The sequence below is a fragment of the Antrostomus carolinensis genome, unplaced genomic scaffold, assembly GCF_000700745.2.
Source record: "Antrostomus carolinensis isolate BGI_N321 unplaced genomic scaffold, ASM70074v2 scaffold387, whole genome shotgun sequence".
Classification (NCBI taxonomy): domain Eukaryota; kingdom Metazoa; phylum Chordata; class Aves; order Caprimulgiformes; family Caprimulgidae; genus Antrostomus; species Antrostomus carolinensis.
The window spans coordinates 19,113-45,883 of NW_010327889.1; the positions used below are offsets into that span (position 1 = coordinate 19,113).

The following is a 26,771-nucleotide window of genomic DNA, read 5'->3' on the forward strand; positions in this document are numbered from 1 at the left end:
CACATGCAGTCAATGGTATAAGTATACGACTAAGCACTGTCACACTTGCTCCAGGGAAATGCATGAAGAGAATTAAGTAGTCATTTGCAAGAGAAGACCCATGCTTCAAGTAACTCAGTAATCAGAAGTGCAGAAAATGGATTATATAGACAGGCAAATGAAAAAAAAAAAAGACATAAAAAGCATATTATAGATATTTGGAGGAATGAGCTATGAATAAATGACACCAAAATCCCTTCACATTGGTATCATTTTCTTACCCTCTGCTTTATGAAGCTCAAGTGCCAGCTGATTCTTGGCCTCACTTTCCTCATTGAGACACTCCATTAGTTCCTGGTGTTGACTGACCACGTGGGCGGTTTCTTGATTTCGGCGGCTGAATTCTTCTTCAAATTGCGCATGGTTCTCATGCATTTTCTCCAGCTAAAAGTAAACAATTTCCCCTAGCATCAGATCGTGGATGCACATGCAATGCTAACAATACTAGAGATGTTTAAACAAAAACCCTCTTCATTTCTTTTGTAACATTTATGTATTAAGGTTCAAGTTTTGAAGTTTCATTTTAGTACTAGCTTGACTTTGCCCAAAACCCCTGGACACTTTGGTGGCTCCCTGTACTCACACACCTGTATTTTTGTCACAAAACTTCCTTAGGCACAGAAGTTTCCTTACTGTGCCTAAAAAGAGATACCTCCCTGTTGGCTAAACTGCTCAGCTTGACAATTCCTGAGCCACGTGAAATTCAAAGCTTCCTTGCACTTAAATTCTTCAAGAGATTGAGGCATGTCTAATAAAACAGTGAAGTCAATATATCATCAGGTTTCCAAAGTACAGAACCAGTTCTCTGAGACTGTGTATCTTTAATTCCTACGTGCAATGTCTCGAGTTCAAAAGAAAGGAACAGAGCAGCCACAGTCCCACTTGGTTTCTATTTAGCTGATCCTGGTGGATAGGACATTGCACAGAGGTAAAATATGCTTGAATGCAGCTGATGAAGGTGACCTAGAATCTAGATCTGTCACGGCTTGGGCAAGTGCTTTAAGTACAAGTTAGCTACGTGCTAGTGGAACCAAAAGTACAAACTTAAGCACTTATTCTAGGAGGGATTTTTTTAAGATGGTCAATATACATTTCACGCAGACACTTATCTCTGAGTTGCACAAAATACCTGAGAAGAAGATGAATTTCAGATATATTCCTTCCCTTCACATTTTATTTTAATTAAGGGCTTCCTTACTCAAAAAACTGATTACTGGAGCACTAAATTCTATCCTCTAAATGTACACAGTACTCAGGCACCTACCTCAGATTTACAACTTCTCTTCCCAAAGCCGAATGTCTAGACACTGCAAAACTCAGCATGGAAATACTCAAATTCTTTTATGATATTGAGCCCAGGATGTTTGCTTCCTGCTAGCTACATATTCCCCAAAAATTTTAACATGGGATTAAGTTTTCTTGAACATGCTTAGCAATGTTGAAGAAGCACTGAAGTACTATAAAAACTCTCCAAAAATCATTACTCTTTGTCTCCTGAAGTTACCAAATGCATCTAAAAATCCTACTTTAAATCTACTTAAAGCAACCAATTATAGCCTTTCTATAGGATCTGCTAGAAGAAAAAAGTCATTAAAGTCTCATTTATAAGAAATTATCAAACAAGGGCAAAGCTTTCCTTGTAAGGAACAAGGAAGGCACACGCCTTCCTATACTGATAACGTCACATATTCAGACAAAATCTGTTTCTTTTTAGTAGCTAATCCTATAGGGCACTAAATATACAACCCTTAAAAGAGATTTCACAATGTTAGTATAATTATACATCTATACAGATCTAAAAGTGCTACTTGTTTAGTCGATTCAGTAACCAGTTCCAGAAGTCTCTCCACTGCAGTGCGCAAGCGATGACAAATTTTCAGTATCGTTTCTTCATTTTCACATGCCAATTCTGGGTTTGCAAAAACACTTTCACATAAGTATTGGCTCAACTCAGAGCCCTCGTCAGTCACTGGAGATAGCTGGTGGTGTTCTGTGAGAGTCTCATCAAGCAGTTCATCTACTGAAAACAAGCAAGCTAGTTAAAAACACAGAAAAAATTACACAGAACTGCCCACTCAGATACAATGACATCAGACAGTGACATTGCTTGATCCTGAAGATATATTACAAGGTAAAAACTTGTACACATCAATAACTCAATGCTGACAAATCAAGAGTCTTTCACAACATTTGGAAATACTGTGCTATACATCAGGGCCTGAAACTCTGCATTCACCAAGTTCATCTTTCCTGCCCTATAATCCATTCAGCCTTTTCCAGCAACATTTCAGTATGAGCACTATTAGAAGAATTAAAATGAAAGAACACTGATAAGACACGATCTCCTGGTGTGAGCTGGGCCAGAGCTGGTTTCTTCTCAGCAGCTGGAACAGCGCTGGGGTTCAGCTGGGATTTGTCAGGAGAGAGACACTGAGAACATCCCCATGTTGGCATTTGTGTCCCTGGCACTGAAGGACTTTGTGTTTGTCCGTCTGCAAGCGCAAGATCTCAGGGGTGAGGAATATTGAACTGGATCAGCTCCATGGGCACTGGGCTCTGCCAAGGGGCTGTTCCATCTCCTGTCCCCCATGGGCAGGAGATCCATGAGGGGCTCTTCCTCTCTGGCTCTCTCTGGCTTTGGCTCGGGCTCTGGCTCTCCCGGGATTGCGGTTTTGGGTTGGGATTGTGGCTCCTCCGGGATCGTCATCTGGGAACGGGCCGGGCTTGGTCAGCGGGTGGTGAGCAATGGCACTGGGGATCACTCATTTGTATATTTTATTACTTTATTATAATTATTATTTTCAATATTAGTATTATTTTAAGTTTTCTTTTATTTCAATGTTTAAATTTTTCTCCTTACTCTTGCCCCCCAATTCTCTCCCCTATCCCCTGTGTGGGGGGGATTGAGTGAGCAGCTGTGTTTGGCTGCTAGCCTAGTGTTGGCTAAAGTGAAACCACCACACACTATCTTAAGTGTGGAGCAACTCTGAAAGAGACACAGAAAACACTGCAACAAGAGATATCCCCTTTCTGAACCTTGTGCATATAAAAGGAAATGAAAAGGCATTTTCCAAGAATGTTAATTGATTACACCCAATTATGCAGATTTGTACTCACCTTTTTCTAGGTGATTCTTATCTTTGGCTTTGAAATACTGCATGAATCCCATTTCTTCCATAATACTGTGACTTTCTTTAGAATCTCCAGAAGGCAGACTGTCATCAAGGCAAAGACCAATCTTGCTACAGATAAGATCCTCAATAGCTATTGTGGCCTTCACCAACTCCATAAGCAATTTCAAAACATGCTGATAAGACTCCTGCAGTTTTTTCCTAGAACAAAAGCATATCGAACACTTAAAAAATTGCATGCGCTTGATTTAAAAGACACTTTGAAGCTATTGAAAAACCGATAGTCTAAAATGGACATCTTACATAGTTTGAAAGTTATCAGTGAAGATGATTCAGATGACTCACAAAAAACCAAGGTCATTTTCACAGAGCAGGCTCAGCAAAAAACCTCTATCTTCTCCACAGGTAGATGTAGAGATCATACTGCAGTCACAACCATCTCAGGCTTCCACATCTGTGGAAGCACCAGTAGGGAGAACACATCCACTACTGTAGTATCTGACATCAAAATAAGTAGGGGTGTTCTGGCAGAGTACACAACAAAAGTTATATTTATGAAAATATTTTAGTTTTAGAAAAGCAGTAAGCTAGTTTCTTAAAGGTGAGAGAAGGAATTCTTCTAGAATTTTATTCAGCATGATAGTTTCTCTGTAACCCACACATTCCAGTGACTTATCAAACCAGTCTACATTGCACTGAAAGGTTTTTATGACCAACAAGGTTTCTCCATGATTATAGACAGTGGAAACCCCAAAACATCAAAGCCTCCATCAGACCACAAGAAAAAAAAAGGAAGGAAAAATCCAGCCTTGCTCTCCATATCAAGATAAGTTTGTAATTAAAAAAAAAAATAACAATTTGAAAGAAAGCTAATATATCATCATCCTACATCATTACCTTGAACTGGGTTAATTCTGTGTAGTTATCGATTTCTTCATCAGAAGTGAGAAAACACGTACACAAAAAACCAACCACTGTGCATTATATAACCCAAGAAGTACAAACCTTTCCTCCTTGTACTGCTCAATATCAGATCTCAACATGGCTACCAAATTCCCTCCTTCTTGGTTTTCTCTGTCCCGTCGCTGAAGGAGTGTCCCCAGTTCAGAGTTGGTCTCCTCTATTTCACAGTTTAAAGACTCTACTTTCTTTTCCAGCTGTGGAAAATACAGTAACAATGCAACAAAGTCAATAATTTTGCTTAAACTATGAGCTTCAGCAGATGATCTTACCCTGCGCGGCTTTTATTTTCACACAATCATCATCCGCTGTTACGCAAATTTGCTTCCACAAGTACTGGACATGAAGGACAGCAGAAAGACTAAAAATTAATGGATATTTTTTTTTAGTGATGTTGATTATGCTTCAGGGAGCTGCCTCACTTGCATTCAGACTCCGTGTATATAAGCAATGCAAAAAGGCTGTGAAAGTTTCTTCTTTGCTTTATAAATTCTGCCTGAAAACAATCTTCTTGAAAAATGTCTCCTCATATTTATATGTTCAGATGACACCTCCACCCCATTTTTATATATATAAAACTAAATGTGTGTATATATATATGTATATATAAAAATACACATATGTATGTATATACCCATCCCTGATCCCCAGATTTTACTGATAAACAAAAAAACATTATACTCCCCTATCAACTTTCTCACTCCTCATCAAATCCTGCATGAAGAGTAGGAAACAAGAATGTATTTCTTCCAGTAGAGGAAATTCTTAGTGTGACTCCCAGTTTTCCCACTAAACACAAAGGCCTAACAGAACAGTCCAATATATTGAATTTACATTTTAGTCAGAAGACATGAATGTTTTATTTTATTTTATATTCTATTTTGTAAATTCAAAGCTATTATTTTAATCACTGAAAAAGAATTTGACATTTCTGAACTTCCCAATTAAAACAGATTACGTTTTTCAAGCTGTTCCTCTCTTGCTAAAGTTTTCTGGGTAATTTAGGTTCAACTTAGGTATTTGCTTTACAGGAGGCATTAACTCTGTTTTGTTTGCAAAAGAATTATCTTTACCACTTCCGGACCCAAAGTTTCCATTTGCCTGTTTACTTCCTCCAAGTTATAGGTCACTTTGCCTAACAAAAACTACTAGAGCACTATTTTCTTGGCAAAAATATGTGATAGATACAGATGGCATTTAATACACAGATAATAAAAAGGCAAACATCCAACCTGCTCTTATAAAGCAGTGTTAATCTTCCTGAGAAATGGCTGAAGACCAGTTTTCAAGCTGCTACCCAGTTTCAATTTCCATATTACTGCTGTAGCACACCAACTAAAAGACAGAGCCCATCATCCATTACACCTCTAAAACCAGTGATCACAAGAATTATATACAGTCCCTCTATATACATTTTGAAAAAGGCAAGAGTGCTGTGCTAAAATATAACCACAAAAGTGCATATAAAATCTAGGTTTCAAATATTTTCCACCCACCTCGATAATTATTGCTGCTTTTTCCTGTAGCTGTGCTGATAACCTCTCCTGCTCCTTTTCGTGAGCAGCCTGTGCCTTCTCCCTCTCCTGAATCAACACCTGCTCCTTGGCATGTAGTGATGCCTTTTTTTCAGCTTCAAATTCATCCTGCGTAAGTCATATATTTTAATATACAGAGAGAGGCAAAAAAATTAAAAACAACACACCACTAACCCCAAAACACTCACAAGCAAAACCCTCCTCCTTTTTTTCTTTTTTTTCCCCTTTAAATGTGCACACCTTACCAGTCAGATTAACTAGCAGTAATTTACACAGTTAACATCCCCAATCAACTAAATTACGCCAAAACTATGATTGAAAAAAAGGTTAAGTAGGAAAATCATAGAATCCCAGACTGGTTTAGGTGGGAAGGGACCTTAAAGCTCATCCAGTCCCAACCCCCCTGCCAGCAGCAGGGACACCTTCCACTAGACCAGGTTGCTCAAAGCCTCATCCAACCTGGCCTTCAACAATTCCAGGGAGGAGCAGCCACAGCTTCTCTGGCCAACCTGGGACACTGTCTCACCACCCTCACACCAAACAATTTCTTCCTCACATCTCAGCTCCATCTCCCCTCTGCCACTTTCAAGCCGTCACCCCTTGTTCTGTCACTCCCTGCCCTTGTCTAAAGTCCCTCCCCAGCCTTCCTGAGGCCCCTTCAGGTACTGGAGAGAATGAACTATCTCAATGTGCTCACTGAGACTTGGGTCATTTCAGACTGCTGACATAATGATGAGGAACAGGAAACACACATAAGTCAAGAGACAGATGGGACAGAAGCTACTTTCACCAACTGCAAGTAGCACAACATGCACGGTAGTGAGCTCCACATCAGAAGAGCTATTTACCAGAACAAACTGAAAATCTACAAGGTAGAGTTACATGGCTAAATAATCTAGAAACTTAAATTGGATCTCGCTTATCTCAATGCTCTAAAGCACTCTAACGGAAGGGATTATTAGACATCCCTCACTCCTGCATCAGCAGATACAGGAGGTGAAACAAGATCCCGAGATCCCTTCCCGAAGATGTTAAAAAAACTGCGATTAGTAATTGTTTCTGCAACACCAAAAATGGGAAATGAGTCTTCTTGATCACAGTATAAAAAAAACCAAAAAAACCCGTGCAACTTGATCTATGAACACCAATACACTCCCAGGTGATAGCTGCCTTTTTTTATTGGTCAAGAAAAGAGTTTTTGCCCAGGGCATGAAATAAGACTTCAGAGCAGAATATATGTAGTCAACTGAGCTGCCCTGGATTCTTTGTGGAAGACTCAGCCAGTCCATGCACTGAGTAGACTCAAACAGTAGAGTGCTTAGGAGTTAGCAAGGTACAAATGAACAGACACAAAGGAGTACGAGGACTGTCCAGAGGAGGCCACAACATTGGGGAAGGGTTTAGAGGGGAAGGGTATGAGGAGAGGCTGAAGTCACTGGGTTTGTTCAGCCTGGAGAAGAGGAGACTGAGAGGAGATCTCCTGGGGGTCTAGAACTTCCTCCCAAGGGGCAGAGGAGGGGCAGGCGCTGATCTCTTCTCTCTGGCCACCAACGAATGCCAGGAGCAGAGGACATGGCAGGAAGATGTGGCAGGGGAGGGTGAGGTTGGCCATGAGGAAAAGGTTCTTGAGGCAGAGGGTGGTGGAGCACTGGAACAGGCTCCCCAGGGAGGTGCTGATGGCACCAAGCCTGACAAGATTGCAGCAGCATTTGGCCAAGGCCCTGAGGGACATGGTGTGAATGTTGGGATTGTCCTGTGCAGGGACAGGAGTTGGACACCATGATCCTTGTGGGTCTCTTCCAACTCCCAACATTCCACGATTCTATGAATCTTCTTGACCAGTAAACTTGGGGACTAAGTCTCTGAAATAGCCTCCTTGTTCTTCTCAGAAGAAGTGCATCTACTAAAAGAGCATGTCAGACTGTAGAAATGAACTCTGAGTATCTAAAATCTGCTGGGGAAGTGAGGAGGGAAAGAAAGCAAGGAAATTGGCTGGCATGAAGACAATCCCATAAATGAGGATGGGGGAAGGCTCATTGTGAAAACCTGTATCAGACCACGGCACAGCTCAGCTTGACATTGCAAAGAGATCTAGTCAGTCTCTTCTGGGAGAAAAAAAATGGTCATCAAGTTAATTAAGAAAAAAACCAAAAACCCCAGAGACATGTGCTAGGAATTACTCCTGGCAAGATTTCCTCGCAGAAAAGAGAGGTTTCTGGTGCCAAACGCTACTCAGTAACTAAAACGCCCAGGCAGCACAAGAGCAGGAAGCAGGAATCACTTCTGGGGTACGTGCGTAACGGTCAGTCCAGTCACAGTCTCCACCAATTTCTTTTTGTTTTGTTTGAAGGACACCACTTCACATTCAGTTCAGCATATTAAGACAACCCTGTAGTAAATACCATAACTGCTCACAGAACAGCGTATTGTTTCCAATACAGCTTTTTCAGAAAAACACGTCACTAGTGCATGCTCTGAAGTTCATTTCAATCAGGCCCTACCTTCAGCTGGGCAATCTGCTGTTCGAGCAGTACCTCCGACTGACACTTCAGCAGCTCAATCTCTTCCTGGAACTGAAGCTGCTGCTTCAACTTTACCTCCTCAAATTGAGCCAGAAGAGCTGTTCGTGCAGTTTCTACTTCAGAGGCCGATACAGAAGCATACATCTGCAGACAAGTATGTGATATAAAATATTTCAGCCATAGTGTTATACTTAAGGAAAAAATAAAACCAAACCAAAATGAAAACCATCAAGCTCTGCCAAATTCTTCAGTTTTCACTAGTTCTCCCAGTCCTCAAGGTCATACAGCGTGGCTATATGTCACTGTGCTGACTATAGACAAAAGCAAGTTGATAAAAATAGATATGAGGCAACAAGGCATTAGGTACCAAGTATCTCCTGTGTTCAAGCCCATCAGGTCAGACTAAGAGTACTCCCTACTTGTTCTTTCCAACAGACATTTGGAAATAAGGAAGAAAGAGGAGGAGAGAAACACAGGGAGAGCATATTGTGTTAAGACATGATCTCTTTCTCTCTTATTTAAATGAGATTAAACATTATTCAGGCATACTTAATGCAATAAATCCATCCAAAATATCAGAGAAAGGTTTGGGTTTGTTTTTTTTTTTGTTGTTGTTCATTTGTGTTTTTTTGGGTTTTTTCCCTATTATCATCTCTAAGAAGAGTCACTGTAGTGATCACAATACAGAGTAATCCTGTTTCTAGAATCTAAAAAAATAAAATATAAATAAAATTCAATGATCATGAGAACTTCTCACAAAAATAACTTCCCAGGCAAGATGTTCTTACAAAAGTAAGGAGAGTTTGAAATGTGCTCCAGCCAGCTACCAGCTCTAAGGCCTGACAGTCCAAAAGAGCACAGAGGATCTCCTCAAACCTTAAGGTTTTTTTTGAGGTGCACCAAGTAATGCAAAGGCAGAGGAGTGACTAGGGAGTTATTTGACACACTATCAGATTTTCAAATTAGCTCATGAAAAAGCAAAAGTAAATTCTATTTTAACATAACATGGTTATAGCTGGATAAAGCTCATTTTATTTGTGTATATGCATGTAATATATAATATAGAAAAATGAAGTCTCGATCACTTGTGGCTGTTTGCATCAGCAGAAGTCAGATTGTATAAAAGACTGAACAAGTAGAAGATCTTATTCCATTTCAATGTTTAAAGAGAACTTAGTATAGATTATCAAATTTTTAGCCTTTGCTGTGAAAGTAAACATCATCAAGCTTACACATAAACATTCCCGATAAGAAGTGGTAAAGTTTTACGGGCAACTAGGAAGTCCAAACCTCACTGAGAAAACATATTTGGAAAAGTATTAACTACTATAGTTTCTCTAAGGAAAGAAGAAATTAGTTTCAGTAAAGATTGCTCACTTATGAAAGCCTGAAGTGAGCAGTTACTTTCTACAAACGGTTAACGACCTAATTTATTACCTATTAGTTTGTTATCAAAATGGCAGCTTTAAAATTTTGAATTAAATACAACAGGACCTCAAAAGAAAGCAAGCCCACTCCCTGCCCCTGCCCCCTCCCCAATAAAGCAAGCACTGCAAACACGGATTTAAATTTAAAACATTCAGGCTAATACATATATACAAATTCTCCTAAGTCCTTTTAAATAAAGCCAGGCTTAAAAATGTTAACTTTGTCTCTTCTCATCTTCTGGTACTATTTTAAAAAGATTAAAAAAGCATCTAGATATACAGCCTTACTTCAAAGGTTAATAAAACTGAATTTATGTTAAAGTATGGATTATTTGGGGTTTAGGTATTGGCAACATCCTGACCTCTTGCTCATGTTCATACTGTGCTTTTAGTTTCCCCAATTCTTTTTCCAGCTCCCTGGAGTATTCCTCCTTATGTTTCTTAATTTCTGCCTCATGAAGATCCTGAAGTTCTTGGAGTGCTTTTCTATGCTTTTCCTCCATGTGCAATACTTCCTCACGTAATATATCCAGGGCCAGATGTTTTTCTTCTTCCAGCAACCTCCTTTGATTTTGAAGAGCTGTGTTCAGATCATCCTGTGCAAGCATTAATTTAAAAAGGGGAAGAAAAAATTAAGTACAAATATTTTTGTAACCTCTTATACAGCGTCCTGCTGTATCAAAGCTTTTTAAGCAAACACGAATAAGACTGCCTGATGAATGATGACCACACATACATATACACACTCTCTATATAATTGAAATGGGTTTATTTTTCCTATCTAGTAAAAGTTTTGTAAATCCCCTACTTTTCCTCTATTCATAACAGCACTCCCCATAAAAACAATCTTCAACTTTTTCTTTTTGAAGTTCTTTGCACTCAAGAACAATTAAAATGCAGATTTAAGATTAGTTAGCAAAGATAGGACAGAAGAAAAAACCCCACTTTTCCCCTCATAATACCTTCCTCCTAGCCTTTGTGGGCACAGAAATAACATATAAGCATAATTTTTGGAAGTGGGCATGGTGGGAGAAGTTTGAAACACACTGCATCTGTTCCTGGAACGCTCTGAATTTTTAGCAATGAGCTAAGCCTTCTTAGTTCCTTGACTTAGAGAAGTTTTAGGATCATTTTTTACTCATCTGAACCCTGAAGGATGAGTGTTGGGGCCAGTTCTGTTTAACATCTTTATCAATGATCTGGACAAGGCGATCAAGCGCACCCTCAGTCAGTTTGCAGAGGGCACCAAGTTGGGTGGGAGTGCTGATCTGCTTGAGGGTAGGAAAGCTCTACAGAGGGATCTGGACAGGCTGGATCCATGGGCTGAGGCCAATGGCATGAAGTTCCATAAGGCCAAGTGCTAGATTCTGCACCTGGGTCTCATCAGCCCCCAGCAGCGCTCCAGGCTTGGGGAGGAGTGGCTGGAGAGCTGCTGGGCAGAGAGGGACCTGGGGGTGTTGGGCAACAGCAGCTGAATAGCATTCAGCAGAGTGCCCAGGTGGCCAAGGACATCCTGGCCTGGATCAGCACCAGTGTGGCCAGTAGGACCAGGGAAGTTCTCTTCCCCCTGCACTGGGCACTGGTGAGGCCGCAGCTGGAGTGCTGGGTTCAGTGTTGGGCCCCTGAGTCCAAGAAGGACATGGAGGTGCTGGAGCGTGTCCAGAGAAGGGAACGGAGCTGGGGAAGGGTCTGGAGCACAAGTGTGCTGAGTTCCCTTGTGGCTGAGGGAACTGGGGGTGTTGAGCCTGGAGAAAAGGAGGCTGAGGGGAGACCTTCTGGCTCTGTCCAAGTCCCTGAAAGGAGGGTGCAGAGAGGTGGGGTTCAGTCTCTTCTCCTGGTAAGAAGAGATAAAACAAGAGGAAACAGCCTCCAGTTGCACCAGGGAAGGTTTAGGTTGGATGTGAGGAAAAATTTCTTCACCCAAAGGGCAGTCAAGCACTGGAACAGGCTGCCCAGGGAGGGGGTGGAGGCACCTTCCCTGTTGGGATTTAAAGACGGGTAGACGAGGTGCTCAGGGACATGGTTTAGAGGTGGAATTGGTAGTGTTGGGTTTATGGTTGGACTCTGTGATCTTAAAGGTCTTTTCCAACCACTATGCTACTATGATTCTGTGAAAGATCCCATCTGGGACCTTTAGAGATATCTTTCTCCTATTCTTCCCCTTGAGACTGTGCCACTAGGGAGGATCTTCGGATTCCTAGAGATGTAGCTTAACCTACAGAATTACAATTACTTTGTTCTAATCAATTCTAAAGAATTACATGGTAACCCTATCTGGCAGAGAAACTCTGAACCACAAAATGGAGACCCCCCCCCCCCAATATGAATTATGTTAAAAATATTTACTTCATTTGTACCTTTTCCACACACTAAGACAGAAAACTCATTAGTCTGAGCATTCGGCGTGGGCAGATGGACTTAACTTCCAGCTGCAGTTGCTCTTTCAGCTCACAATATGGCCACACACAAGTGTTAGGGCTGGCACAAGGGAGGTTGTAAAAATACACCCCAGGAATAAGGGAAAAAGTGATCCCAAACAATGTACCATGAAATTTCACCTTCAATGCCAAATTTTTTTTCTGACTCACCTTATGAGCTGCTTCTGCTTCAACAGCCATGGCTTTAAGTTTTTCCATATGAGTTGTAGCTAGCTCAATTTTCAAAGTATTTTGGGCAAGCTGAAGGTCTTCAGCATGCTTTGATTTCAACATCTCTATCTCCTGAACCAAGCGTGCTTGATCCAATTGATCCTTTTCATGGAGCTGTTCTGTGTGCTGCAGCAGTAGCTTCTCAAGAGCCTGACTGTGTTCATCTCTTATATTCTGAATTTCAGATAGGTAGGATGACTCCAAGGAATCCAGATTTGATAAGTGTTTAGCCTCCAACTCATCAATTTGTGCCTGATGCTTTGCCTGTAGTTCAGCAACACAAGCTTCAAGTTGAATCTGCTGTTTACTTTCTAGTGTAGATTTCAGTGTCTCAATTTCAGCTTGATGCTTTGTCTGAAACTCAGCTGTAAGAGACAAAATGTGCTGCTTATGCTTCTCCTGTAACTGCTGACTTTGGAGTTCCAGCTCATCAACATGTTTCTTTTTCAGCTCTTGGAGAAGAATCTCTTGCTCAGTTGTGAATTTCTGAGTCATAGCTTTGTGTTCCTCCATAAAACTATATAATTTCCAAGAAAGTTAAGAGAATATTGTCAAAAAGACACTTTTTTTTCCACAAAATAATTGTAATAATAAATAAAAATAAAATAAAAATAAGTAAGTCTCAGCCTCCACAAATTTTACTTTATGTTGCAAATACAGAACTAACTCAAAGCAAGCCACAACGATGATTTCATAGCTACATAATTAAAGGTTTATGCAATGTCACTTGGTAGCATCTAGTTATTACTAGGTAGACTGAAACCCCAATACAAACATTGTTCTCTGAGAAAATACTGCCATGTGAGAGCACCTAGGACATAGTATGCACACTGTCTACATCTTGACTGTGTTATCTGTAAGAGCTATCGTAAGAAACATCTCTAAAAACATCTAGTTAAGACAGACATAAAACCGCTGTGGAAGCGTATGTGGGATACTTGGGGGCTCCTCCAAACTCATCTCAGCTCTCTCAAGTCTGCTTTATACTTGGTGCAGAAGACTCAGTGTCTGAAATGCTACAATTTACTGTCATCAATAACTATCATGTTTCTGGATACAGACACTAATAATTAAAGAGTGGTTGGTTACTTAAAGGCTATGTTCCTTTTCAGCATTTTCTTACTGTAATTTAGTTCTATGAGCGTAGGTTTTGGGATAAATTTGAAGCAATGCACGCAAATACAAACATGTAGTTCTGTAAATATTTCCTTTAATACACTAAAAACAACGAGGGTAGGAAGGGGAGGAAAAATTGAGCAGTTACAACCTTCATGTCTAACCAAAAGTGAAGAATACCATAGGCAGCCCATCAGTCTCAGCGTTAAGTGGATAATACAACCTTCATTCACCAGGAAAAACTTGCTCAAATTCACTTGAATTGTGTCCTGGTTTTTAGCTGGAACAGAGCTGGTTTCTGTTCAGCAGCTGGAACAGCACTGCGTTTTACTTTCAGCTGGGACTGGTTAGGAGAGAAACGCTGAGAACATCCCCATGTTGCATTTGTGTCCCTGGCACTGAAGGACTTTGTGTTTGTCCGTCTGCGAGCGCAAGATCTCAGGGGGTGAGGGATATTGACATGGATCAGCTCCATGGGCATTGGGCTCTGCCAAGGGGCTGTTCCATCTCCTGTTCCCCATGGGCAGGAGATTCATGAGGGGCTCTTCCTCTCTTGCTCTCTCTGGCTTTGGCTCGGGCTCTGGCTCTCCCAGGACTGCGGTTTCGGTTCCTCCGGGATCGTTCTCTGGGAACGGGCTGGGCTTGGTCGGCGGGTGGTGAGCAATGGCACTGGGCGTCACTCATTAGCATATTTTGCCACTCTTATTATCACTACTATTTTAATATTAGTATTATTTTAAGGTTTTTTAATTTAAATTATTAAATTTTTCTTATCTCACCCTACGAGTCTCCTTATCCTTGCCCCCCAATTCTCTCCCCTATCCACTGGGTGAATGGCTGTGTTGGCTGCTAGCCAAGGGCTAGCCCAGTGAAACTGTCACAAGCTGTTTGAAAACACTTGAAAAAGTTTAGAGCATTTTTTCCCTTACATGTCCTGTAACACCTCCCCTCCTCCAAGCCTAGTACGTAGTTTTCAGCTGCACGTTTTATTCTTAACTGTAACAGGCAGAACTTGACTACGCCTCGTTTAGTTGGTAAGACTTAATTGAATGCATTTACATGCAGCAAAATTCTACAGTCAACCATAATGGACCGCGTTATTGTTCCTTGGGAGAGTAAGCTTTAGACACACGAGCTCGCTGGTGCCTCAAGTGTCAAACCTACACCACTACGACTCATTAACTTTAAAATAAGACACAGCAATAATAACAATGACTGAACTGTTAAGTGAAAGTGCTCAGATACTCAGGACTTACTTGGTTTGTGCTTCCACAAGTTTCAGTGCACATTCTTCCTGCAGACAAAGCGTAGCCTTTTCAATTTCTTTTGCCATGAGTGCTTTGGCTGCCTGCAGGTCGCTGTCATATTGCTCCCGAGATTTCTGCACAGCCTGTGCACTTGCAAGGCTGTCCTCTAGCTGCTGCAAGTTGTTTTGCTGCTCTTTTACCAACTTCTCCAATTCCAGAATTTTGGCAGCTTGGTGATCTTGAAGCTGATTCATTTCGGCTTCACGAACTTCAAATTCCTTTTGTAAATTCTGCTTCTCAGATTCTGCTCTATTTTGCAGTTCGATACGCAGCAATGATAACTTCTCTTCTGCTTGGATTCTCTGGTCCTCGCTTTCACATTTCCATTTCTTCTCTTTTTCTTTGTACATAGTCTCTATTTTCTGGACTTCTTCTCTGGCCTCCCTTAATTTATTCTTGTGATCCTCAGCAATTTTATATTTTACCTGTGAACACAGTTATTAAAAAAACGTATAAAATACAAAAGCCAAACTGAAGTGAATGTTCTCAGGCATTTAAGGTCTCGGAGAGAATAAATTCTTGCAGTCAAGTCTCCCAAATAAAAGGCAGGCTGAAATGTCAATGCATAGGTACTTAAATTCCATGCACTCTTAAGGGGTAAGGAAGATACGAAAAAATTAAGAGAAAAATCTAGAATTAATATGGTAGTCTATGTTGTTTTCTCTTGAAGCCACTTTTCTCCATTTTGAGAATTCAACTTATAAAACTATGGGCACGCATACTCAGTATGATTAAAAGTCTCTTTTAAACCTCTCCTTATAAATTCCAGTGCTATCTTATATGCAGTGTCTAAGACCATGATCTCATACACAGCATAAAAGCAACATAAAAAGCACGGAGTATAAAAACCGAAGCCAAAGCACCAAATGATTGCTCAGTAACAAACAGAAAAAAAAACCTCTAAAAGTACACTAGAGGTAAAGAAATAAATAGTCAGCTAATGAAACAAGATGGTCCTCTCTTAAAAGAAAATTAAAAGCTAATAAGAGATCACATAGGAGCATCAGTATGAAGTATATTCTTCAGTTTTCAGCTGGAAGGGTTTGAACAAGTATTGAAGCATTCATTTATGCTAATGAATTTATGCTTCAAGCTAAACAAAGAGGCAGAAAAGAAAGGCAAACCCCCTAGATTTCAATAAACACACAATCCATGAAAACCTGGGGAGGGCAGGTGCCAGCACTGGAAACAGAGAGGCAATTGAGGAAATCAGTTCACCCTGTTTCTGAGAAGAGATCAGCAGGCAAACAAAACGTGTGTTTCCAGACGGTGGGTCAGCGTTCAGGACAGGCTCATTTCAAACACCACATTCTGTATAGGCTTATCAATCAAATATCAGAACAAATTAAACAATGAATTAACATCCAATCTCAGTTTATCCTCAGATGGGATGGCTGATTTAACAGGTAAGAGAGAATTATCAGGCACTGGAAGGGGTTGCCCAGGGCAGTGGTGGAGTCCCCATCCCTGGAGGGATTGAAGAGTCGTGCAGACATAGTGCTGAGGGACATGGGTTAGTCGGGGACTGGTCAGTGTTGGGTTCATGGTTGGACTCGATGAGCTTACAGGGCTTTTCCAATCGAGGCAGTTCTGGGATTCTATCATGGAAGGTGCCAGATATGATTCTTTCAACTTTAAGACTTTGACAGTGCAGGTGTAAGAGCTACACCAAAGCAAAGCAAAAGCAGAAATCTGTTCTCTGATTCTTTCTTCTTCCCTTAAAAAATAGTATGAAAAAGTATTTCTGGTTATTTGCTTCAAAAGACAGTCCTATCAATTTCAGAAATTTCTTAGAGATGACCCACTCAGTAGAGGGTTTTTTTTTTTCCATCTGCTGCAGTTTTTCCTGCTGAATTCTCCATTGCCAAACGACAACACGCAAGCGCACCATGGCACTTCCGCACCAAGACACTACGATGTGCTGCGGGGAGATGTTCAGGATGAAGGACCTTTTGTATGTGCCTATATATGTATGCTTGACCCACATCAACATAATAGATGGAGTGGATCAACCCTTGAAGCACTTGCCTTCCCACACCATCTGTGCTATTAAAGAAGTTAATCTGCAGAGAAACTGAGCATTTAACACTAAAGTGATCTAAACTTCAGACTTGTATTCCAACATTTGTGTGTATCCCTGTAAGTCCACTTAAAATCAAAGCTACTATCACTAAACTAGACACATTTAAAGGTAAGTGCTGCTTTTATCTCCCTTGGCCTTCCCAACAGATCTGACCTTGCCCAACGCTATACAACACAGTACTGTAATACAAATTACCTTTTCCATTTCCTCTTTCAGATGTTTTTCATTCTGCACAGAAACATCTTTTTGTTTAGTAATCTCTTCCTTTAAACACTTTATTTCTTCCAAAAGCTCTGCAATACGCTGTTTCTCAGAGTGGAGGAGAGAAAGCTTAGCCTTGTGCTCTTCCTCCAGCACAGACACTCGCTCAGCCACCTCCATCTCAACTTGACGTGCTGCATCTTGAGCGCTCTGTAGGCGCAGTTTGGTGATTTCTGAAAAGAAAAAAAAAAAGAAGAAAACCCCAAACAACAAAATGACATTCTGGAATTTATTTCCTTTTAACAGCTCCTATTAATGCACAGAAATAAAGCTGAATGTTGTCAGTTGTGCAGTTTAGCAGTAGCTAAACTAACTACAGACCAACAAGAATCCCTTATCAGGATGATTTTCTACTCTTTTCCACTTTATCACCACCTTTGAAATTTATCAGTGTCAACACACACAGAATAATGGAGAAGGATCATGAAACCTGTGGCAAGATCTCTGTCCTATCAGCAACAGTCACAGGGGCTGACTTTCTTTTTGGAAAATATAATGGCAGATTTATGGAAATTTTATCTTTATACGTCCTCTTTTGCACATACTATTTATATAAGGCATTTCCCCAAAAGGCAGATGGGAAAAAAAAATCTCTAAACATTCTAATTTAAGCAGTTTTGATATACTCTCTAGTATGAAAAATAAATAAATAATTGGAGAGAAGAAATATATCTGCAAATTAAAAAGTTGTACCGATACTTTTAATAAAGATACAGTGGAACACAGTTATAGCCATATGCATTATACATAACCAAATATAAGTTACGGATGACTTATGATTCCTTACCTGCACCTCAACAATATATGCCTTTCATGTTGACACACTACAAGGCAGTATATTTCTATAAATTATAATTTCAAGAAAAGCAGCAACTTAGAAATTACAGGAACCCATGACCACATGGGAAGTCTCAGTAAATAGAGCCACCAATATAACCTAAACCCTACAGAACCCTATAGAAAAAGATATCTATTACAAATTCTGCTCCCCATAAATACTTTCCTCTTTGTTCAAAAAAATTCATCCCAATAGGTACGCCAGCTAGTTGGCAAACACAGGAGGAAAAAGAAATATTAACATTAAATAAGCAGAGCCCTATCAAACCCACAAAAGGCACACAGGTAAAAGAAGCACAGAAGTGGGTCTACTCTATGGAACAGAGTGAGAACTGAATTATTTCATGCAAATGCAAGACATTTAACATGGCTGGCAGACAACATTGAGAAATTTTCAAATAACTATTAATTCAGGAATTGACTGCCCTTGGCATCAAGAATGGAAACCTGATCAACTCCTTTTAGTAACTGCTCCACGGTTGTAGTTTGTCCTACAGAATAATCAACTTCTGGTCACCACATCTTTGGAAGTGCAACTCAACATGCCCATAAAAGTCAAAAAGCAAAGTGCTCGATGCCAGGGATTAACATGTGGTAAGTGTTCCCTGCAGTTTTGAGTAAACTAGGAACAAGCTGAAAACTTCTTCAGATAAGCCTTTAAATATTTAAAGAAAAATATAAGCCAGAAAAGCAGCTTACCATTTTACTTCCAGTCTGACAGTTCATCTTACCTTTAATGTGTTCTTCTGAAAGTCGGGCACGGAGCTGCTCAAGTTCTAAACAATGCTTTCTTTTCATTTCCTCAATTTCTGTTACATATTTGTCTGACAGATCCATCTTCATTTTCATTAGGTCCTCCTTATATTGAAGTGCAAGTGAAGACCTTAAGGAATCTAATTCATGCCTGTGCTGTTCTTTCAGTTGTACCTGCAAACAGGCAAGTTCTTCCTACATAAAAAAAGAGGTTAGAAAGACGCGTTCAGCTTTGAAGAAGCCATGCCAAGAATCTTTCAGTGAGAGCACCACATGAATTGCACTATAATGCACTTGCTTGACATATACGCATCTGGTTTCCAAAATGCTGTCGGTTTTGTTCCGTTCCTGCCACTCCATCTGCTACCAGAGCAGCAGAGCTCCTCAAAGCAGAATCATGTAGCCATTGAGTACTGTGTTCAGTTTTGGGCCCCTCACTATAAGAAAGATGCTGAGGTACTAGAGCGTGTCCAGAGAAGGGCAACGGAGCTGGGGAAGGGTCTGGAGCACAAGTGTGCTGAGTTCCCTTGTGGCTGAGGGAACTGGGGGTGTTGAGCCTGGAGAAAAGGAGGCTGAGGGGAGACCTTCTGGCTCTGTCCAAGACCCTGAAAGGCGGGTGAAGAGAGGTGGGGGTGGGTCTGTTCAACCAAGGAACAAGTGACAGGACAAGAGGAAATGGCGTCAAGTTCTGCCAAAGGCAGTTGAGATTGGATGTGAGGAAGAATTTCTTTGCCGAAAGGGTTCTCAGGCATTGGAACAGGCTGTCCAGGGAGGTGGTGGAGTCCCCATCCCTGAGAGGATTTAACAGACGGGCAGATGAGGTGCTTAGGGACATGGGTTAGAGGTGGAATTGGTAGTGTTGGGTTTCCAGTTGGACTCGGTGATCTTAAAGGTCTTTTCCAACCACTATGGTTCTGTGATTCTATTATTTAGGTGGGAAAAGACCTTTAAGACCATCAAGTCCAACTGTAAACCTAACACCGCCAAGTTCACCACTAAACCATGTCACTAATGCTGCCTTAGTGTACTCTGAATAGGGAAACATGGTGAGTAAGAACAAAATAGTCTCCAACAAATCTGTACAGTAGAATCTTTTGATTAAAAAAATGTAGATAGGCTCTGGACACATGACAAAAGGCAGAAGCCAGTTTCAGGAGCTGTTTGAAAGCATAATAGAGTGGGAAGTCCCACCCGTATCTAGGTAAAGAAACATCTAGGACACTCAATACTGAAGAGGGGATAAAACAGAAGATACAAAATTACAGAACACCATGTTTCACCTGTTCTGCTAGTCTGAGAACTATTTCAAGTTGGGAATTTACAATATACTTGTCAAAAATAAGTAAGCCATAATAAATGTCTCAAATTAACTCTTTGCTAAGAGCTAGGAACCAGACATCAATGTTCATACAGGTCATGTAATGAGCACTAGAACTTCAATATATCAAACATACTACCTGATGTTGTTCCAGCTGTTGATTGAGCTGACCGAGTGTATCCCTTCTCTCTTTCTCAGCATTCTCTTCAAAAACTGTGACAGAAGAACTGAAAAAGGAGTTTTAAAGTTTAAGACTAACATGTGTCACAAATCAAGTTAAATTAACTTGACAACTTACGATGTAGTACTGAAAGTAAGCACAGAGCAACTATAACAACTGCTCAGGACTGTGCACTCACGACTTTCAATGCTGTTTCTAACTACATCACCTAATGCCCAATCCCAGTGTATTTAGATGCTAACATAATCTTTTATATATTTAAAAAAAAAAGGGAAGCATGATGTCATAACATGAGATGAAAAGAAAATAATAGATCACCTGATGTCCCCTGCTTGTTCATGACTCACTTCCAACTCTGACAGTGAATATTCATTCAGTTCTTGCAGTCGCTGATGCATCAAAGTCAATTCTTCTCTGTAGTTTTCTTCAGCAAGCCTTAACTTCTTTTCAAAATAAAGTCTCAGCTGTTCCAGTTCAGTTTCATGCTCACTTTGTCTTTGCTGATGCTGCTGTTCAAATTCTTGTTTTAAACACTCTATTTCTTCCACCCGCGATGCACGAGCCAGGAGCTGCTCTTTGAGCTCTGGAACAGAGGCAAAGCCAACACAAGTACTCAGAAGTATGTATCTTTAGGCCAAGTCATTCTCCAAAGATCACCCATATTTTAGTTGTTGACACAGCAGTAAAATGTCATCCCACAAGGTACATAAGAAAATTAATTTCTGAAAGATGAAACATTCCTTCCTCAGAAGACAGGAAAGTCATGTTCTCCATTTACACTGCATTCAGAGAAACCATCCTTATAACAGGAATCAAAATTATCAGCAGACTGTTATCCCTCCTCATTTCCCTGTGCTTCAGGTCTGGGCTAGTGACATGTAGAATCCTGCAATGTTGCTTAATCTTCACACCTGCCTGTTGCAGCAACCAGAAGCAATAATTTAGTCAAGAACATTTAATTTCCTCCAGGGAAAACTACCCAACAAACAAAAACAAATTTAGCACACACTATGCAGAAGAAAACTCCCAGGAAATAAAAAATAAAATAAATTCTGTATTACTTTAGTGATGGTTTGGCTTATCCAAACAGAGGCTAAATTAACTGAATTAAAAAGAACCATCCTACAACAACAACAAAAAAAACCCCCCCACAACACAAACAAAAACTAGAATGCAGTAGCAAACAGCTGCTGTATATTCATGAACTCTTTGAGAGTTTTCTTCTCCACATTCTGTATTAAAGAAGCAGTAACATATCAGGAAGTGAAAGGGTAGGAAAAAAAGGCAAGAATCATAAAAGGGAATTTAAAAAGTTTCCCAAAAGCCTCAGATTTCCAGATGTCTTAAGTTAGCTGAATCCCCACAGAACCAACTGAAGATAGAACTGCATTTCAAGAAGAAAGAACTTGGAGGAAAGCATCTGCTTACATTATGCAAGAGGAGAAACTTCAGAAACATTTATGGAAACAGAGGATGCCACCCAGGAAGTGACGCAGCTGATTGTCACAGCGTGTTTTTGTGGAGCAAATCAGAAAATACTTGGCATGAAAAATTCTCACAAGAAGTGGATGGATCAAGCAGCTTCCAAAGGGAGCAGAGGAATCAAGTAACAAGCAGGAACTAGTAACATCACCAACAGCAAAGGAAGCCTAATCTGGCACAGGTAGGTTCTGCCTAATCAGCAAAGTCTGCTAGTACAAAATTAACCCAGAAAAGCAGTTAACAGTTTAAACTGGCACATCACTCATATCAGAGCAGCTATTCCATCATCCAGCTATGTGGTGCATCCACCATGAGTCCTCAAACCAATCCAAATGCATTGTCAAATGATCACTCAAGCAAAGCAAAGCAGAGTAAAAACAAAACACCTTTAAGATCTCACAACACCAAAAAGAGGGATCCTCACCTGGACCATGGGCTTGCATTCTGGTCTCACCATCTCAAGCAAGATGAAGAAGAAACAGAAAGGGTCCAAAGAATGGGAATGCGAGTGATTAGAAACATGGAAAGACATTTTAATGGTTAAGCAAGATTAGAGTTACAGAGAGGAAATAGAAGAATCCCAAACACTATAAAGTGCTACCTGCTCTAATTCTGTAATATCAAAACAGTGATCTGAAAAAGTCAAGGTAAAGTCTGACTAGATAGAACAATTTATTTATTCAATTTATGACCAGAAAACTAACAAAAAGCCACCCTCAAAGTCCTACTATACTTCCAAAGCTATTTACGGTTATATTATTTAGAAAATCCGAAATTGCATTTAAAACTAAAGGTAAATGTAATATGCTTCAATTACCCCAGCAGAAGTAAAGAATGCCACTTAGTATCAGTCTCAACACAAGGTGAACACACACAGTCTGGGTTAACATCATGGTGTCTAGCTTGCTTATTTTTCCAAAATGTATTACACATCTGTTTGCATACACACATCCGAGACATGTTCTACTGCATTTCAACCGAAAATATGTCATCCCCAATCACTACACTGTCCTGCTTATTTTTCCAAAATGTATTATTTCACATATTACACATCTGTTTGCATACACACATCTGAGACATGTTCTACTGCATTTCAACTGAAAATATGTCATCCCCAATCACTACACTGTCAAGTTGACCGTTTTGTATAATATATCTAAATCTTGAAACAGATATCTTAAGATACATAAAGCATTCAATGTCAGATTTCAGCCAGTCATTTTCTCTCAAGCTTTAAAACTTTTACGTAAGTTTAATGCAGATAAACTAACTGAAAAATACCCAAACCAACCAAAAAAACCCAAAGCAGAAAAAAACCCAAAACCAACAAAAAACCCAACAACAACAACAAAACAACCCCAAAACTGTTCATGTTTAATTGCTGTGCACGCCATTTTCCTTTTATTATTTGCTTTTAGGTTTAGGGAATTTGTCTATTTTTTTGAACAGAAGCATCATTGTAGAAAAAGAAAGTTATTCTTAGCCTTACAGGAAAACAACTTTTTCATTCATTCTGATTTCAGAAATATCACCTGAATATTTTTATTCTCATTTTAAAAACAGAGATACCTAGCTTAGGTCTTTTCTATATTTAAGAATTTAAAATCTTTCAGAAGATGGTGAATCTCCACTTTGAGTGTCAATGAAATAGCATTTGATTTAACTCACCTTAAAACTGAAAATGAAAAAAAAGCCTCAAGATATAGCCTAATCACACAGTTTTAAAATATTTCTGCCTTTTGTTTTTAAGCAGACTGATCTCTTAATTATCTCCAAATAAAAGCAAACATATCATAGCCACAAAAAAGCACTCCAAGTCATAAACTAAGTGGTGATCTTTACTGTCTATCTTCAATTCACAGTTTTCTCAGTTGAGTTCATATCCACTTCCACAATGAATACAAACACTGTTATTGCATTAAAACTATTAATCATAACTGAAAGTATTTTGTGTCAATAACGTGTACTTCTATATGAAGGAGAGTAAAAAATAAAACGCGTCAGGTTTAAACATACCACTTAGCTCTTGCCGATTTGCTCGGGTGCTATTGAGCTGAGACCAAAGATGCTCGATTTCTTCTTGTGACTGAGTTTTGAGTTCTTCATGCGTGACCTGAAGTTTTTCCAGCTATGCAAGACATTAAAACAACCAATGTTTTTAAAACAATTTAGTTTTAATCGCTTATTTTATATGCAACAGTGAGTTCTGTCAGAAATAGGTGGAAACACTTAAAGACAAGCAGGCTCTCAGCTCCTGATCCGGGCTACCAGAGATACTGAGAGCACTTAACTGTTAGACCCACTCCTCTTAGGGAGAGGAATTAGTTCCTGATACTACATTTATTATCACTGGCAAAATTGAAGTATTAACTTGATAAAAATGAAACACAGGAGCCAGAAAATTAAACATATAAATACAGAGGAAGAAACGGCATCAAATGGCACAAAGGCAATTGCATTCAAAAGATTTTGAACCACTTTAGAAAATCCCAGAGTATTTACCTACTTCATGAGATGCACTGTAGTTTTTCAATAAAATCCCTAAACACAATCAAGTCACCCAAACGATATGCATATGGTCTAGGTTTTGTTACATCATATATAGAGTGATCAACCACTCAAATCAGGTAAAGAAATCTTTTTTACCTCCTTCTGAAGATTCTGTTCTTTTTCTTGGCTTTTCACCTTCATATCTTCTAGGAGTTGATTATGTTCAGTCTGCAGCTGTTCTTGTAATTTTGTGATGGCTGACAGGTGTTGCTTCTCCAATTCCATATATTTTACTAAAATTAAAGATTAGTTCTGCTATACCACCATCGCAGTTGCTGAATAACCTGTATGACTTCTATGCAGCTAAAATAGAACTGCTTGTCTCTAGACTACAGCATTAGCTTACAGGGAATAAAAAAACCCAAATAATACTTGAATAGTCAAGTACTTGAAAGTCAAATATTTCCACAGAGTGGTTCCTAGTCCTCTGCATCGCACACTGTTAGCCAAGAGGTAACCGACAGTAGTGCCGGAGCAATTAACATCTGCTCCCTGTATACATGAACAAGCATCCTGAACTAGAAGCACACGTACTTGGAACAGGGAATCAAGCCTTTCTTCATGGCCTACAAACAGAGAATTTCTCCTATGAGCACACTGAGCAGCAGGCAGCAGAAGAAAAGGACTAGGACAGCTCATGCAAAGTACACTCTGCCTTGGGGCTGAGCGCTCTCTGAACCCTGTAAACTTGCTACTAAAATCACAGACTGGTCTGGGTTGGAAAGGACCTTAAAGATCATCCAGTTCCAAGCCCCCTGCTGTGGACAGGGTTGACAGCCACCACATCAGGCTGCCCCGCGGGCCTGGACTCCCTCCAGGAAGGGGCAGCCACAGCTTCTCTGGGCAACCTGGGCCAGTGCCTCACCACCCTCTGGGGGAAACATTTCCTCCTCATATCTCACCTAAATCTCCCCTCTCTCAGTTTAAAACCATTTCCCCTTGTCCCGTCACTCTCTGCCCATGGAAATAGTCCCTCTCCCTCCTGTTTAGAGGCTCCCTTCAGGTACTGGGAGGTCACAGTGAGGTCTTCCTGCAGCCTTCTCTTCTCCAAGCTCAACAAGCCCGGCTCCCTCAGCCTTTCTCCAGCAGAGAGGGGCTCCAGCCCTCTGACCATCTTCCTGGCTCTCCTCTGGACCTGCTCCAACAGCTCAGCATCTTTCTTGTGCTGGGGGTTCCAGGCCTGGATGCAACACTGCAGCTGGGCCCCCCAAGGGCAGAGCAGAGGGGGACAATCCCCTCCCTCGACCTGCTGCCCACCCCTCTGTTGATGCAGCCCAGGATACAGTTAGTTTTCTGGGTTATTACTACCTCATTTGGTCAACAAATCTTGACCTTTCCAGAAATAATCTGTAATCAAGCAACTGCATTTCAGCTGCAGTGAGCTGCAAGGGATGCACGTTATCCTCCTGGAACAGACTTTAATGATATGAGTTCAGGGAAACCTGCTAAAGTCCATACAGGCTGGGAAGAACAAGCCATTGCTACAAATGTGTCCTTGCAGCACCCAAATGTGAGCCAAACACTCTGAAAGCATCTGGCCCTCACCAGGTCAAAAAGGCTGCTCTTCACTTAAACCTGTTCTTGCTGCCTGCCAGCCAGCATCACCCAGTACCCTTAACACCGCATTTCCATTTATTTGAAGAATTATTTCCCACGTCTCTCGCCTGCAGAGCACCTCAGAGCCTAGCCCCCAGCTAACCAGCTCTTCTCACTTCAGGGCGTACCACATCTCATGACTTCTTTTCACGCCTTCACTGACAGCAAATCTGATGCGATTGTGCCAGTCAAACACTATTCGACAAATATGTCAGATTCTTGAGACATACACAAGCTTTCCATAGTCCTATCTCCTACCTGCACCCCAGCAAAAGACATACACGGATGTACCTGCCTAGGTACTCATCCAGATTTCATTTCTTAAGTTAATGAAAACTTCAATTACAATAGTCTCAAAAACATCACTTCTAGAACAGTGTTTCAAAAAGTTACTGTTCCATGAAGCTTTAACTATTCACAATCCAAACCAAATTTTTTCACTTCTGTTGATATTAATCCTTTTAATTCTTTGGATATTAATCCAAAGCTGGTTTGCAGCTGGCAGCAAAACAGCACTTCCCTTTAATATGTCTGAAGGAAAACATAGTCCATCTCATATTCTCTGCAAATCAAAATGCAACACAGCTAACTAGGCTTTAAATAGTTTTTCATTTACATCCTGTTTTCTAGACTGTCTCATGCCACCAACACAGTTTTTAAGTAAGAGTACATGAATATATCTTGCATTTGATCCTTTATACAGGTTCTAAAACCACTTAAGTTAGCTTTGCCATTGTTCAATAAAGACAACTGGTTCCCAGACCACGACACTTACTTTTAGACTGTTCATTCTCAAGAGAAAGAAGTTCCAGCTCTGTTTTTACTTTGTCTAATTCCATTTCCAGAGTTTTCTGCAGTTCCATCATTTCAGTCTGATGTTTTTCAGACAGCTCTTCGCACGTGCTTTTTAAACGCGCCTCAGACTCCAATTCCCAGTCTCTTTTGAGTGTCTAAGAGAAAGACACGCATTATTACAGCAAATATATTTAGTAAATTAGTACTTGAGGGTTTTTTTTTTTCCCCTC

At 40.3% G+C, this 26,771-nt stretch overlaps 1 protein-coding gene across 1 annotated transcript in view; it reads right to left on the reverse strand.

Moving 5' to 3' along the window:
* Positions 1-26,771, reverse strand: part of LOC104528115 (pericentrin) — a gene marked incomplete at both ends in the record, with an annotated part of 59,041 nt that overhangs the window by 18,357 nt on the left and 13,913 nt on the right. The window contains 17 exons of the mRNA XM_029085964.1: positions 261-423; positions 1,848-2,074; positions 3,157-3,371; positions 4,176-4,327; positions 5,627-5,773; positions 8,167-8,331; positions 9,977-10,210; positions 12,203-12,779; positions 14,635-15,110; positions 16,964-17,202; positions 18,598-18,814; positions 20,077-20,164; positions 20,437-20,701; positions 22,025-22,057; positions 23,617-23,728; positions 24,247-24,383; positions 26,522-26,696. Of these exons, the coding sequence (XP_028941797.1) occupies positions 261-423; positions 1,848-2,074; positions 3,157-3,371; positions 4,176-4,327; positions 5,627-5,773; positions 8,167-8,331; positions 9,977-10,210; positions 12,203-12,779; positions 14,635-15,110; positions 16,964-17,202; positions 18,598-18,814; positions 20,077-20,164; positions 20,437-20,701; positions 22,025-22,057; positions 23,617-23,728; positions 24,247-24,383; positions 26,522-26,696 (3,622 nt within the window). The remainder of the gene's footprint in view (positions 1-260; positions 424-1,847; positions 2,075-3,156; positions 3,372-4,175; positions 4,328-5,626; positions 5,774-8,166; positions 8,332-9,976; positions 10,211-12,202; positions 12,780-14,634; positions 15,111-16,963; positions 17,203-18,597; positions 18,815-20,076; positions 20,165-20,436; positions 20,702-22,024; positions 22,058-23,616; positions 23,729-24,246; positions 24,384-26,521; positions 26,697-26,771) is intronic.